The sequence below is a fragment of the Bos mutus genome, chromosome 5 (genome assembly GCF_027580195.1).
Source record: "Bos mutus isolate GX-2022 chromosome 5, NWIPB_WYAK_1.1, whole genome shotgun sequence".
In the NCBI taxonomy this organism is placed as follows: Eukaryota; Metazoa; Chordata; class Mammalia; order Artiodactyla; family Bovidae; genus Bos; species Bos mutus.
Window position 1 is genome coordinate 42,743,879 of NC_091621.1, and position 16,981 is coordinate 42,760,859.

The window sequence follows — 16,981 nt, forward strand, 5'->3', positions numbered from 1 at the left end:
CAACAAGATTAAGAAGAGACAGGAAAATTCTCAATGGTAATACTGATGGTAACATCACCAAAGAAAAGGTGGGTGGGGATAAGGCCTAGGAAAACAAAGTCAGAACATGGTAAGGATTAGAAATGAAGCTGCTGCCGCTGCCGCTGCTGCTAAGTCGCTTCAGTCGTGTCTGACTCTGTGCGACCCCACAGACGGCAGCCCAACAGGCTCCGCCGTCCCTGGGATTCTCCAGGGAAGAATACTGGAGTGGGTTGCCATTTCCTTCTCCAATGCTTGAAAGTGAAAAGTGAAAGTGAAGTCGCTCAGTCGTGTCCAACTCTTCGCGACCCCATAGACTGTAGCCTACCAGGCTCCTCAGTCCATGGGATTCTCCAGGCAAGAGTACTGGAGTGGGGTGCCATTGCCTTCTCCACAAATGAAGCTAGGGTAGGATTTATGTGAAGAGAGAATGGCTGGATCCCAGGAAGGAGCCAGGGCTCACAGGTCAGGGTGTGGGAGACATTTCTAGTTCCCATGGTCAGTGACCATTTGCTAGATGAGTGAATGAATGAATGATGCCGAACACGTACTGTATAGCTCGAAGAACTGCTTTGCTTGGACACAGCTGCCTGGTACTTGGCCATTCGATCCTTTATGGAGGTTTCTGACAGGCGTGGAAATTCTAGATTTCGCCTACTCTCTCTTTTCTCCGAGTTGAGTGCTGAAGATGACAGCTGACCTGCAAGCATGCAAACAATATGCTTTATTAGAAAATAAATGCGATTTGAATGATTTCAAGATTCTAAATTTTAGGCTATTGTAGAATCAACCTACTCTGTTTAAAAATAAAATTAAAAAAAAATGATTAAAAAAATAAAGTAAAAAAAAAAAGAAAAAAAAAAGAATACAAAGAAGGAAATCAGGATTGTAACTGTTATTTACAAGGCAACACTCACTCACTTTGCCAACATTAAGAGGAGACTGCTAACCATTATTGAGCGTTACATATTTTTAAATTTTGGATTTATTTAACATGTGAAAAAATTGGATCACAATGCCATTTTAATTTGTATTTCTTTGATTCCTAGGAGGCTGATGGTTTTCCTATATTAATTGATTTTATTTTTTCTTTTGTGAAGTGCCTGTATATGCCCCCTTCAAAACATAATAATTCCTCTCTCAAGGTGTTATGTTAGTATCAGCAATATAGGATAATCAGCAATCTTGACAGGGGATAATGTCCATCCATGGAAGCCCTCAGGTCCTAGACAACCATGGAGCCAAAACTGTTGGTAATGGTGCTTCCCTTACAATCCTGCAAAATGACACTCTGGTTAACACAGGTTACCACTGACAAAGATGAATTAAAAACACAGAGAAGCTATTTGGAGAGAGCAATCAGATTTGGGAATGACTTGTATATAACAGCCTTCCCTTTAATTTGTACCGCTCTTCCTTTAAAAGCATCAGCTTTGAGGTCAAAGGGTATTGCTACTAATGAGTACTTCCTAGAAAACTTTCCACACGTGGAACTCTCTGCTTACCTGGGCCTATTTCCAAGTCATCCAGAGAATAGCTATTTTCAGACATCTTCCTTCCACCTGCACTTCGGCTTTGGCCCCGAGGAATCTGAAAAACAAAAACCAGCAATAAGTTTTGCAGCAAGGATGGGAATTTTTTTTTTTTTGAGGATGGGGAAATCTTGATGCAATGCTCAAAACGGAGGCCTGCAAATCTCCTTTAGAAGTAAAATACAGAAGAGATTGGATTTTATATTAGTTTTTATATACCACAGAATGTGTTTTTAGTGTTATAAATATCAAGCACTACATATTCACAGGTGCCCAGGGGAAAATAAGTAACTCTATATAGGTAATGCATTCTGCAAAAGATTTCTGCCTAACCACCTTAACCAGAAAGCCTCGGAATTTAACAGTCATTGGAATGGAATACTCATGTTTCAGATGAAAATGACATGTCTCTCCAAACTGTCAAGTCCTGATGGCAGTATCTGTGGTTGGCTTTCTCCATCCCAGTTTATCCCTGTTCTTGCTGACTGGTTCATGTCTTCATCATCTTTTTCCTGGACTACTGCGTGACCTTTCTAACTGGTTCCTCTGTCTTCCAATGAGGTATCTATGATGCTGCCATTATCCCAAGTAAAACAAAATAATTATCCCCAAACATAAATCTATGTTATTCTCTTATTCAAAATTCTTTAAGGATTCCTAATCACTCTGTGAATTAAATCTAAAGTGCTTAGTATGTCAGAGAAGATCAGTTCCAAATCTGGTCCCTTCTTACCCCCTGGGTATTCTCTTCCTCATCCTTTACTCTCCAGGAAAAGCAAATTGCTGGGAGGTCCCTGATATTGTAAATGAGTTCCCTCCACCTGGATTATGCTTATCCTTCCATTGTCCAGCAATGCCTGTTCCTTCAAGACTCGGTGTAAGCTAAGCTAGTGGTCCCCAACCTTTTTGGCACCACGGACTGATTTCATGGAAGACAATTTTTCCATGGACCAGGGGTTGGGGGGGATGGTTTCAGGATGATTCAAGTGCATTACATTTATTGTGTACTTTATTTCTAATCTACTGTTGCCACTGATCTGATCGGTCCATAGCCCAGAGGTTGGTGCCCCCTGAGCTGAGCAAATTCCCTCTGATCTAATACCTCTCCTCCATAAATCTAAGTAGCCCTTCCTTTGTTCCCAAGGACGTGGTTCCCATCACAATGCTTATCAAATTGTTGCGCATTGCTATTCTGGACTGGAAGCTTATTGAGGGCACAGACAAGCTTTTATTTTTTAAACAGAAAAGTGAAAGGTACAGATCTTTTTAAAAATAAAGTATTCCTATGAATCCCATAAATTACTACATTTATATCTCTCATACTTAGGGTAGGTCTATAAAGAAAATTCCAAATTATACTTTTAAGGCTGGAAAAGTAACTCAAGAGAAAGCCTGAATGTCAAAGGATGTTCCTAGACATAATACACAGAGAATATGTTATGTTTATTCAGCTTGCAATGAGAGCCTTCAAGCAGATTCCTATCGAAATATAAATTTATTTCCAGATAACTTGATGTAGGAAAGATATCTGAAATCCAATATGACAGAAGACAAGAGTAAAACATTTAGCAGCCTTCTGAATTCAACATTAGTAAATAATTATTAAACCTTTAAGTTCAGTGGACTAATCAAACAACAATAAAGTTTAAGACAGTGAACTATCCCTTTTTAAAGTCCCCCTGCTCCCCCTTGGCGGAGAAGGCAATGGCACCCCACTCCAGTACTCTTGCCTGGAAAATCCCATTGACGGAGGAGCCTGGTAGGCTGCAGTCCATGGGGTCGCTAAGAGTCTGGCACGACTGAGTGACTTCACTTTCACTTTTCACTTTCATGCATTGGAGAAGGAAATGGCAACCCACTCCAGTGTTCTTGCCTGGAGAATCCCAGGGACGGGGGAGCCTGGTGGGCTGCTGTCTATGGGGTCGCACAGAGTCAGACACGACTGAAGCGACTTAGCAGCAGTCGCAGCTCCCCCTTGGAGATAGGAAATATGCCATGTCAGAAATCAGAGCCAAGGATTTGGTTTACTTATGTCCTACCAATAAGACTATCTCTTCTTGGACTTCCATAGTGGTCCAGTGGTTCAGAATCCGCCTACCAATGCAGGGGACATGGGTTCGATTCCTGGTCTGGGAAGATCCCACATGCCACAAAACAACTAAGCCTTGTGAACCACAACGACTGAGCTCACACGCCTAGAACCTATGCTCTGCAAGAGGAGAAACCAGCATGTGGCAAGGAAGGGTAGCCCCCGCTTGCTGGAACTAAAGAAAGCCATGGGCAGCAACAAAGACCCAGTGCAGCCAAAAATAAAATTAATTCATTATTTTAGAAAAAGAATATTGTTTCTTGCAAATTTAATATACATTTAATGTACTTCATCTCCAAGTCAGCTTTGCCATGTACATTATTTGTTGAATCTATTTTTTTTTAAAAAAGCAATAGCAACTCTAACCTTGCCACATCGTACTCAGGTCAGCAGCACCATCAGTCACATCCACATGACTCCTATGATGCAAACATTCTTGTTCTGGGAGCAGCCCACCATTTGGAAATGAAGGTCATCAGCCAAAATGAAAAGATAAGTTTGGCAGAATACTCTTCATCCACATCTTTTTGTTTTTAAAACATTTTTCATTTGCAGAGTTAGAGTAAAGGAAATTCCAAAGATTTATTCCAAATGCTGCTGCACTGTAAGATGATCATTATAAAAACTAAAATTTTCAGGGCTCAAATAGGGAGAGAGCTTGGAAATATAAAAAAAAAAAAAAAAAAGGAACAGGTTTTGCACTCTTAACACTGGAGCGATATTTCAAATATTTACATTCTGTCAAAGGTAAAGTTCAAGCCTAATTCCAAGAGTATGTGTTACACGTTGCAGCCTGCTAGGAGTTCAGTCTTCTGTCTGTGCTTGTAGCCACGTGGGACGTTCTGACACTAGTGTTATTGAGAGCAAGACCATTTAGAACCAGCATACATGCTGGGCTAGGTTCTTTGGTTTTAGATGCATAAAATCTCCCATCTTTTGCTACCTTTTAATTTAAATCTTTGGGTTAAATAAAGTAAGAGCCTTTCTCCCCCCTCACTCTCAAAAGTGAGTGAGGATGGTTCATCCTCATGAGGATATCAGTACTCTGAATTATTTTCTTTCAACTACTAAAAAAGTGAATATGCAAAGTCATTTGCTATTAGAGAAAAATAGAAAAACGTCCCTGGAAATCAAAGTTATTCTGACATCGGTTCTGAGGAGGAATACAACTTGGAGATAAGATGGCTTTAAAAATTTAAAACAAAATTTTTTGGCCACGCAGCATGTGGGATCTTAGTTCTCTGACCATGGATCAAACCTGCACCCCCTGCATTGGAAGCATGGAATCTTAACCCCTGGACCGCCAGGGAAGTCCATGGGATGGCTTTTAATGAGCTCCTAGGTGAAGCACTAAGCATTTCTTTCAATATCTTTCCACCTCCAAACCACTCAAAGAATGACAAGATCTCTATATATGAAATGAACACAATATTGCAAATCAACTACACTTAAAAATAAAAACCCAAACCCCAAGATCTCAAATGCATTTACTATTAATTTATGATCTTCATTTTACAAGTGGTCATCTGAGGTTCAGAAAGAAGGAGGAGTTTCCTCCAATATTTCTCAAGGAAAGTAAAGGAACACACACACACACACACACACACAGGAACTCTGATAGTGAAATACTCTTCTGTAACACATTTTTATCACATTTCACTCTCTTTTATTCACATGCCTGAGGGAGCCTTAATTGTCACACTCGGTTAAGAGAAGAGAGAAAAGGCAAGGCGCTTTAAGACTTTCTGGCATTTCCTCAATCTTGGCCTCACCCCACCCTACAAGTCCTCCTTTCTGTCAGGTGACTGCAGTAACTCTCGTTAGTGTGACCACCCCTTAAATATTTTCTTTGAATCTATAAACCAAATGCATCCACATTTACCAATAAGAAAATAAGAGTCTGGGGCTTTTAGCCAGCAGTCTGTAGAATTTGTTTTCTCTGGAGTTTTCTTTAGAAATAAAGTTAGGCCCCAAATGTCAAATAAAAAGCAGGATTTCCTGTCCTGGGTACCCCTATTTTCAGGAAAAATTCTCTTTAAAACTTGATTCTCAACATTTTATTGAGAGCTACTTCCTTCAACCTTTCAACTCTGACCTTCCTTCAGACTCTTTCATCCTTCCAAAGTCAACGGTGGAAGATGGACGCCTTTTAGGGAAAAATGGGAACTATGCATGGAGATTATAGGGTGTAGATAAAACCTGGACTTAATTTCTCAAAATACTGAGAGATAAACATTTCCTTCTTCAAGAACTCTAGTAGAAAAAAAAAATAGCTCATTTAAGTAAAAGCTACACATAGAAGGAGCACTTGTCTCCAGAGGGATTTCTCTCTCTCTCTCTCTTTATAGAGAGAGAGAGACAGGTTTTTTTTCGGCCATGCCACGTAGCTTGTGGGTTCTAGTTTCCAACTAGAGTGAACGTGGGCCATGGCAGTGAAAGCCTCAAATGCTAACCCCTAGACCACCAGGGAACTCCCATATTTTGTATTTCTAAGTGTTCTACAAAAATTATGCATTTCTCTTATAATTAAAAAAAAGGAAAGGAAGGAGAGATAATACTTCATATTTATTAAATTAACATAAATATTTAAGAATGATAAAACCAAATGCTGATGAGGAACTGGTGAGGAATTGAATATGTCCTTAGATTGTGTTGCTGCTAAGTCACTTCAGTCGTGGCCGACTCTGTGTGACCCCATGGACGGCAGCCTACCAGGCTCCCCCGTCCCTGGGATTCTCCAGGCAAGAACACTGGAGTGGGTTGCCATTTCCTTCTCCAATGCATGAAAGTGTTAGCACTGTTAAATAATATAATCTTTGATAATAAGCTAAAAATATGCAAGAAGAATGTTCAATGAATTATGTCTTTTGACGATGGTAACACCATTCAATAATATGGCTCCCCTACCAACTAAAAATAAAATGTTTCTGCCAAGATGTTTAGAGCTTTTTAATTAGGCTGGAAAAGAATCTAATTACTGGGGAATGATTAAAATGTATAATTAAATAACCTATTGCTGTGAAAGGATAACTACATGAACTAGGAAGGTACAAAGGAAGGTGTATATAAAAAAGACCAAACCAAAGATAAAGAACACAAAACAGAGCACACGGTACCTAAAACTATGTAAAATCTAGTTATGCAATGATAAAGATTTCACTGTGCACAACTGTGTGCACAATTGGTAAAGGTTACTCTTTGTTCAAAGATATTTGACTTTTTCTGGTTTACCCTGTGTATGATTGCTCATACGACTAATTTATATAAGAAAAACACACCTACCAAACCCACAGCCTTCTAAGTCAAGAGTTTTAGTACAGATCTCTTACATTTGATCTCTTACATTCCAATGTACTTCTCTTCATTGCCCTGATGTCTTTTATTCAGTAAAAAGACTATAAAATGTAAAAAGAGGGACTTCCCGGTGGTCCAGTGGTTAAGAATTCACCTGTCAATGCAGGGGACACAGGTTCCATTCCTGGTCCATGAAGATTCCACATGCAGTGGAGCAAGAAAGCCCATGTGCCACAACTACTGAGCTGGTGTGCCTAGAGCCATGCTCTGCAACAAGAGGAGCCACTGCAATGAGAAGCCCGCACAGCACAAAGAGTAGACCCTGCTCACCGCAACTAGAGAAAGTCCCCGCGCAGCAAAGGAGACCCAGGGCAGCCAAAAAGAATAAATACATAAATAATTTTTTTTAATGTAAAAAGAAGACAGATATGAGTTGAAGTCTTTGAGAAGACAGCTGTTAATATGTTTTAATTTTTTCCTGGTTTCCTTGGATTGCAAAAATATGTAAGGCCAGATGTTTTTATCCAATAAATAGCTACTATAACATCCATGAAGACAGTGTTTATGGCAGAAGTGGTGGTACTACACTATTTCAGTTTTTGTTCCGACATTAAGTAGCTACATGATACTGGGTCATTAAAAAAAAAAAATCAGTTAATTTCTCTTATGTAAGCTGTTCCCATCTGTAAAACAGGGATTTTAATACCCTAACTGCCTGAGAACAATGAGCTGAATTAAACAACCTTTTACAATCACTTATATCAATAGTTCTAGGATTTATGTCAACAATCTTGATAGGGATTTCTCACTCATTGTAATTCATCAATGAATTAGAAGGCTAGAGGAAATGATTAATAAATTCATCTGGATACACACCTGTGTTGCTTTATCTAAAAGTGAGTCCAATAGTATAAAGAAAAGGTAATTTTGGGGGACAAATGGTGTCTTTCTGGCCCCCCCAAACTCTAATGTAGCCAATATTGCTTAGAGAATGTTCCAGTCCTCTGATACTACTTTTCAACAAGTTTTATTTTAATGGAACTGAATAGAAACCAGTAAGTAGTTAACTGGCATGAAAGTAAGCAGAAAAGCGATGCCTGGTCTCTAACTGACACATCAAGGACAGCCACTTAGGATAACAAACAGATCAGGATTCCCTGACTGGCATTTCTATACCTGAATCTGTTACTATCTTACCACAAAAGACCAAAGATTTATTCAGAGGTACTAATTAAGGATAAATAAAATTTAATCTGTGCTTAGTAGGGGGTCTTTACAAGAAATATACTTCTAAAAAAAAGAAAGAAAGAAATATACTGTTATGCATGCTAAGCTGCTTCAGTCCTGTCCGACTCTGTGCGACCCTATGGACTGTAGCCTGCCAGGTTCCTCTGTCCCTGGTATTCTCCAGGCAAGGATACTGGAATGGGTTGGCAGACCCACCTCCAAACACCTTCCAGACCCAGTGATCAAAACTGCATCTCTTACATCTCCTGAAGTGGCAGGCAGATTCTTTACCATTAGTGCCACTTGGGAAAGCCCAATAGAGAGGTCAATCAAAATAACACTAAGAACTTAAATTGAATGGATGAAGGGATAAAAAAGATATGGTATATGTACACAATGGAATACTACTCAGCCACAAAAAGAACAAAATTTTGCCATTTGCAGAAACATGGATGGACTTAAAGGGTATTATGCTAAGTGAAATACATGGGATGGAGAAAGATAAATACTGCATGATATTACTTACATGTAGAGTCTAAAAAATACAACAAACTAATGAATATAACAAAAAAAAGAAGCAGACACAGATATAGAGAGCAAACTAGTAGTTACTAGTGAGGAGAGGAAAGAGGGAAGGAGTAATATAGGGCTAGGGGAGTAAAAGGTACAAACTATTAGATATAAAATAATATAGAAAGATATATTACCACACAGGGAATATAGCCAATATTTTATAATAACTAAAAATAGAGTATTGGCTTCCCAGGTGGCGGTGGTAGTAAAGAACCCACTTGCCAGGGTAGGAGATGTAAGAGACACAGGTTTGATCCCTGGGTTGGGAAGATGGAGACGGGCATGACAACCCACTCCAGTATTCTTGCCTGGAGAATCCCATGGACAGAGGAGCCTGGCGGGCTATAGTCCATTGGGTCGCAAAGAGTCAGACGTGACTGAAGCAACTTAGCATGCATAAATGGAGTATAACTTTTAAAACTTGTGAATCACTATATTGTACACCTGTAGCTTATGTTGTATTCTTTCAATTAAAAAAAATGTTATATTAAAGAAACAATATAGAGGGGAGAAAAATAACAGAGCAAAATCACATCTCAAAACTACACAGCTATAAACTGTAGGTGAACACAACAAATCAGCAAAAAATAAATCAGTTTTAATAGGATATAGGAAAAAGACAGTATTATAGAAAAACAAAGATAATTCTTGTACTTATTTAACAAAACCAGTTATCTACATTCAAAACACTAGCAATGTATTGCTGATAAGCAAAAGATATATTCCCCTACTCTAGGGTGACTATATTAGACCCCACAGTGATATTGAGTTAGCTATTCAAATCCCTTTCCTCCCTAAACCCATCTTAAAATTATGACTTACCGATACTCAATTAATACCAAATATGAACATCCTCAGAATTGTGTTCCTCTGGGAATATAATTCCAAATAATTTACTTAAACCACTAAACCAAGCAGAAGAAAAACTTTATTAAAATAACATTAAGTAGATAAGAGAACACATGTAATTATTAGCCCAGAGAGGAGAAAATAAAACATTATGGATACTTTTTACAACAATGCAGGGATTCCCTATGGACAACTACCCATTCTTTGAGAAAGCAAACATAAATTGTTTCTCTGATGTAGTTTACAGATCAGTTGGCTCTGGATAAATAGCTGATGAACAGATCACACTTGAGTTTGGAAGTCTTCTTTTCTAAAGGGTTCACTCCACTACATCAGCACATGAACACTGCTATGTACTAGTGTTACGTAAAACTAAACAAAACACAAATGTCACTTCCAGGAACTTAGAAGAAGGGAAACCACAAAAATGTTGGACTGTTTGAAGAAAGATGGTTTTACTCTTACATTAACAAGTGCAACTTTTGTTGGCATTTTGATGCCAGCCATACACAGGATAATCCTGGTGATTAGAAGGGCAGAAATTATAAGGGAAGTTGAAGAGCTTAGGAGTCTAGGGAGAGAAACAGCAGAGAAGTGACAAGGTTGATGGGACATGGGAAACTTCTGTTTTAATTGAGATATTTCTACTGTAGCTGTTTTGTCTTTGTAGTATAAAACAATACAATTAACTGAAAGCATTAAAGTATACCATGAATAACAGGGAAAAAAGGATAAAGAGGACAATTTTTGCCCTAATGATTTTAATTTTACTTATCATCACTTTCTCTCTCTCTTTTTTTTTTTGGGGGGGGGTGGGCGCTGTGCAGCATGTGGGCTCTCCAACTGGGGATCGAACCCTGGCCCCCTGCAGTGGAAGCATGGAATCTTAACCACTGGACCACCAGGGATTTCCCCACCATTATTTTCTCATTACTACCTCCTATCCTTGGTTAGCCCCCAAAGAGCAAATGCGTGAGTGTGTTTATGTGTTCTAGAAAATAGAGATTTTTGGTGAGGAGGCATTCTCTTTTTTTCTCTTCTTTGCTTTACCTAACTCCTCTCCTAGAAGAGGGAAACACTGCAAGGAAGAAGCAGTAGTCAGAACTTGTGTAGAAGAATCAAGAGATGTCCATATTCAAGCTTTATTTTCTTGCATCACAACTAATTGGTTTAATCTTGACCCAAGCAAAAGATAGGATTTTAATTAGGTTATGAAGGTAGAAATATACTTTCCAATTATTTGGTCTTTATTCTCCTATCCAAGGATTTGTGTGAAACAAATAAGTTAGGAACCAAATAGAAATAAGTGAGACTTAAGGAGCCTGTCACATGCTCCTTACATGGTTTGGTCATTTGAATAACTGCATCATGACCTTTGAAGATTATGAATTCAAATGTCAACATGATGATGACTGAATAGCTGCTTGATCAGCTTTTTCATAAAAGGCTACCTAAAACCCAGATCAACATACACATCCAGTTAGGGATGTGAAGCCACACTTAGTGTATGCCACCAGGGAGGGCTTCTCTTTCCTCATACTGATAGGTTACACTAATCCATCCACTGCTCATTTGCAGTAGGAATTAGAACTATCATGTTCAACTAAACCACCTGACTTAAATAACCTATCTATTCACTGAAAGTAGAGGAAAAGTCATCAGTTGTCATTATTTATAAGTTGAGATCTAAGCTTCTTTTCTCCTTTTTATTAAATAAACACTAAGAGTCAAGCATTGGGTTGACCACTGGGAGATAAAGGAAACATTACTTTGAAAGAATTATATAGACTGGAAGTATACAAATTCACACAGACTATTAAAGAAGCATGATAAAAGTGGCCAAAGAGAAGTAAGATATTCTACAGGATGGTCAGGAGGGTGAAGGTAATTTCATATGGTAAAAAACTGAGGTAAGTTCTCATAGTATTAATAGACCTTGATGAGTAAGATTTCAAAAGGTAGAAGTTAGGGGAAAGACATGACTAGTTTAAAATGAGGAGTAATCCAGGGTTTGAGTACTAGATTAGCTGTATGTCTGTGTATTAGTTGCTTAGTCTTGCCTGACTCTTTACCACCCCATGGACTATGCCTGCCAGGCTCCTCTGTCCATGGAATTCTCCAGGCAAGCATACTGAAGTGGATTGGCATTCCCTTCTCCAGCAGACCTTCCTGATCCAGGGATCGAACCTAGGTCTCCTGCATTGTAGGCAAGTTCTTTACCATCTGAGCTTAGCTGCTGCTGCTGCTAAGTAGCTTCAGTCGTGTCCGACTCTGTGCGACCCCATAGACGGCAGCCCACCAGGCTCCCCCATCCCTGGGATTCTCCAGGCAAGAACACTGGAGTGGGTTGCCATTTCCTTCTCCAATGCATGAAAGTGAAAAGTGAAGTCGCTTCAGTCGTGTCCGACTCCTAGCGACCCCATGGACTGCAGCCTTCCAGGCTCCTCCATCCATGGGATTTGCCAGGCAAGAGTACTGGAGTTGGGTGCCATTGCCTTCTTCGTGAGCTTAGCTAGGAGATTGGAAAGGTGGGTTTAGATCAGACTGTGGAAGACTCAAATATTAAATATGGATTTATTTTGAGACATCAAAAGTTTCTGATCAAGGGAATAGCATGATTTACAACTATGCTTAGAAAAATAAATAGCAACAGTGTAGAGGATGAAAGGAAAGAAAAAAAGGAGAGGCCAATAGGCAAGGTTGCAGCAATACCACAAGGCAAGATATAATAAGGCTAAACTGGAGAAGGCAATGGCACCCTACTCCAGTACTCTTGCTTGGAAAATCTCATGGATGGAGGAGCCTGGTAGGCTGCAGTCCAAGGGGTCGCTAAGAGTCGGACATGACTGAGCAACTTCACTTTCACTTTTCACTTTCATGCATTGGAGAAGAAAATGGCAACCCACTCCAGTGTTCTTGCCTGGAGAATCCCAGGGACGGGGGAGCCTGGTGGGCTGCCGTCTATGGGGTCGCACAGAGTCAGACACGACTGAAGTGACTTTGCAGCACAGAACTAGATGTGGGACCTCTTGGAGAGAATGGCCCATATAGAGAGATGTGTAGACTTATTTAGATGGCTTAGTAAGTGACTGACTGAGAAGAGGCAGGCAAAAAGAACTGATCCCAAACTTTATAGAACAGGAAATGTGGTGAAGGGTAATACACTAAGAGAGGACAACAGGGGTTAGAGCAGGTTTTGGTTGGAAAGATAATGGATTCTTTTTTAGTTTTCTTGAAATTGAGTGCTTTAGTTTTATTCACAAAGAGGTGTGCAATCTGGCAGGCAACCACAAAATTGGAGCTAAAGCTTGGGTTAAGAATTCAAGATGAGAATCTAGTTTTGGAATACATCTTTTGGAGTCCTGGAAAGAGAGAAGACTACACAAGGGACAGAGAAATAAAAAAGGACTGCAGAGGAGAGATCAGGCAGAAAAGTGGACAAGAACCATCTCAGATAAAAGGGAGTGAGAGAGACTAAGAAATGTGGAACTCAGGCAATTAACTTGGCCTCTTGTAAATAACTCTGATAAAAAAGATTGAGGCGATAAAGAGATTTGGATCACGTATTTCCATTATCTATGTGCTCCCTGACCCTGCTCAACTAGTTAGCTGAGATTCAGTCCAGTTCTCTAAATTATGGAGACAAAGATTCACATGATTTGTACCTAATATATTCACTTGTCTCAAAGAAGTACTAATTTTTCAGCTCTGAGGTAATCATTCTTACTTCCTCACTCTCGCTCCTGAAAAGATTGCTTAGTGTCTCTACCATATTTCTCAGAGTTTTCTTCCAAAGATCCAATTATGTGACTTCCTGATTAAAGCCTTATCCATACTAAAGCTGAAGTTATGTTAGCAATAACCATAACCTAGTTTCAAACTGATTAATCATTCCATAATCTAAAGTAGACAAAACTTTTTTTTACCAGTTTTATTGAGATATTAGACAAATATTTTTAAAGTAATCTAGGCTGTTGCTAACATGGGTAATGATGCTTATTTAGAAGCAGCTATAAAACCAAGGTCCCTGGTGGCCCAGTGGTTAGGACACTGCACTTCCACTGCAGAGGGCACAGGTTCGATCCCAGTCGTAGAACTAAGATCCCATAACCCACTCGAGTGTGGCCAAAAGATAGAAAACAAAAACAATGGCAGTTGTGTTTTATACTCTCTAAGCAGTCCATTAAAGGACAAATGACTATTTAAGCAGGAAGTTTAAAAAGCTCCCCCTCAAAAGGCCTGGTCAGTCTTAGAACCCCTCCATCTTCCTAGACCCAATAGCAATCAGGCTGAATGCCAGCCTGATCTAGTAGGATCTTCCTTTATATGAGAATTTTTTTTCTACACTCTGACCAGCCACAAAAAGATAGGCTTGTTCTAACCCATCTTCAACAGACATTCATGAGAAAAAAATCTCTTACCAGATCTTTACACATAATCAGCATTTTGTTTGCTGCAGTCCCAGTCATTTCCAACCTTAGGCCAGTTTTGACATGTACTAGCCTCCTGCACTGAATCTACATTGTGCATGCTGCCATGACATCAGCCGTCCTGCCCCTAACAGGGTCTGAGAGGAGAGGACTTACAATGGTGCTTTGACACACAACAAAGCCCCTTCCTCTCTATTTAGGATTTCTGACATTTTTTCCTTCCATTTAAAATTCTTCTTCCCATTTAAAAAAAAAAAAAAATTTTTTTTTTTTTAGTTAAGACCATAAAGGGTGAAAAGGGGAGTTGTCAGGCCTAGAGGACTCAAAATTGAGAGGGAAGAGAGTTTAAGAAAAGTCATAAAACTGCTTTGTGGTTACATCTCTTACCAACTGGTTTATGTTAAAATAGAGTTAGAACCCATGCAGAGAAAAGGGTTCTAGTTTTGCAAACCTTTAAAAATTCTTTCTACATCCTCAACTGATGATCGCCGAACACTAAAGAACTCTCCTAAGGAGAAAAGCGACAGGCACTGCAAGGTATGAGAAGGGATGGCTAAATCGCATCAAACGTAACTGAAGAATTCTAGGATGAGTTATCTAATTTTTGCCTCAGAAGAAACACTTCCTACCATTACTTCACAAATGTAGACATTTGGACCAAATATTTAGCTGGAAAAAAAAAAAAAGTCCACGTTCCCATCTAGATGTGATCTAGAGTAAATGATGGCTTTGCTCCCCATCAGATCTGTTTATTTCATTAGAATGACTGTTGTAACAAACGAACCCCATGCACAAAGCCAGATATGCAGGAAAGTATGAGAAAACTGGAAAAACTGACCAGCTCTGCGGCCCCTGGATTGTGTTATAAGTCACCAGCATATGTAACTCATTTTCTAGCTAAGTAATTCCCTCTGGGGACCTGGTCTGCACTCCACACTAAGGATCAAATTTCATTAGCAGTTGTAGGAAAATGCAACTCTGTGCATTTGCAAGTCAAAACTCCTGAAGGCTACAGCTAGTCTGGCTATTTTCATTGATTTTTCCAGGGATAGGATTTTAGCTGATAGAAAACATTTGTTGGAAGGCACAGATGAGGAAGTTAAGAAGAGAAAGGGTTCAGCTAGCAAGAAGACAACTAAGCCTCAGTCTTAATGTTAAACTCTGGCCTTAACACGCAGACTGCAGCTGTGTCCACGCACAGAGAGATTCAGCAGTAATTCCACCCCCCAAAGCTACTAATGACAAAAGGCACAGGAAGACAAATTAAAAGGCCAAGCGTAGGAAAACACATAACCCAGACGGCATCAAACTCTCTTCCTTTCTAGGTATCGACCTGAATCCCAGTGTGCGCTTACTTTCATGCGAAACTGGGTCACAGACCCAAAAATCTTAGCATTTCTGTAAATAATTCATCTGAGACGTTTTATTAACTACTCGTCTAATTTGAATCAAAAGACATACTGACCACGTACTCGCCACACTCAAACAATCTAGACTAGAAAAAAAGCTTTGTTTAGTTACTTGGCCTTTTTTCAAGTTTTAAACCCACCCGATCCTTACCTTGGTTTGAGTTGGTTCACCTTTCTCAAACATCATCTTCAGCCTGTTCAGCGGAACATTGTATTTCTCTATTTTGTTTGCAGTTTCTGCGTTTTCACTCATTTCGGGTTTTGCTACTTCATGTCTGGATTCTCCCAGACAGTTTTCCATCTTTTTATTTTCTGTTGAGTGGTCTTTAAGATGCTCACTGTCCTTGATGCGGGGGTGCGGGTACTTAGTAGGAGCTTCAGGAGGCGATCTGATCTTAGGTCTGGGTTGGACTAGCTCCTCTCGGTCAGCCTGGACCCCAGAGGCAGAGCTGCCCACCACTTCAGCGGGAGGAGGGTCGCCTCTGTGCCTGACCTCTGCGCTGCTGTTTCGCACTGAGTCTGGGAGAGAGTCGGCTCCCAGCACTGGGTTCTCCCACTTCTTCCTTAACGCAGTCAGGTTCCCCCTTCTAAAGTGCTGGGGGAGATTTTCAGCGTTCTAGAAGAACAAAAAGTGAATGCCAGTTATAACTTGCCTGCTGAAACCTTCAAACATGTTGTTCTTTGTAAAATGAAAGTTAAAACTCCAAGCTGCTCCTGCTCCACTGGCGTCTCCGACAGCTGTGAACAGTTACAGCCCTGCCACATGGAGAAAGCATCCACCCCAGGAGAGGGAGAGGGGAAGAGAGAAAAAGTCAGGAGCTAAAGCAGGAAGTGATAAAACAGGATAGCCTTATAAGGACAAAATGAGAAGAAAGGAGAGCCCAGATCTAATGATAGTTACATTGGAGACAAGGGATTTTTTTACCCAGAGATTAATGGGGAAAACAGAAAGAAAAAGCAAATTAACAGTTACTTTAAATCCTGTAAATATGTACTAATAAAATTTCATTATTACATGCCACAAAATTACGTGGTGAATCCTGCTGGGTTTTTTCTTTTAAATGAGACAAAGATGCGGTATAGCTTACACTACACAATACCAATAATTGTGGATAGTAGCATCAAGAATTGAAACTATTTGTGGAAATTTAAAGCAGCCACCAGACTTTTACATGTATTTGCATAAGTGACATATCATCATATGTAACATAATTTACATGAAAAAATTTTATTTTTACATAATAACTGAATCCTTCCCCACCCCCCACCCGCTGTTCTTCTCTACATGTTGGTCATGTATAAATTCTGTTAGAAAATTCACTATTTTCCAGACCTTTTGGTTGCAAAATAGCCAGGCTTCATATGAAACACCACTACTACTCCCTCTCTTGATGGAAGGACACACATCTAAGACAATTAATTCCCTTTCGCCTGGGTCAAACTGCAATTAATTGATACATATAAGACATTGAAAACAATCTGGAAATTGTCCATGTTGCTCTGTAATAATTAGAGGAGACATGCTTGGTGAAGTAAAATTCAACGTCCCAGACTTGGAAA

At 39.6% G+C, this 16,981-nt stretch overlaps 1 protein-coding gene across 2 annotated transcripts in view; it reads right to left on the minus strand.

The window, feature by feature from the left end:
- Positions 1-16,981, minus strand: part of LIMA1 (LIM domain and actin binding 1) — a 92,025-nt gene that overhangs the window by 20,578 nt on the left and 54,466 nt on the right. For both annotated transcript variants that reach the window (XM_005892022.3, XM_005892021.3), the window contains exons 4-6: positions 15,573-16,037; positions 1,524-1,608; positions 570-718 (exon numbers count right to left, since the gene is read on the minus strand). In XM_005892022.3, coding sequence (XP_005892084.1) covers positions 570-718; positions 1,524-1,608; positions 15,573-16,037 — 699 coding nt within the window. The remainder of the gene's footprint in view (positions 1-569; positions 719-1,523; positions 1,609-15,572; positions 16,038-16,981) is intronic.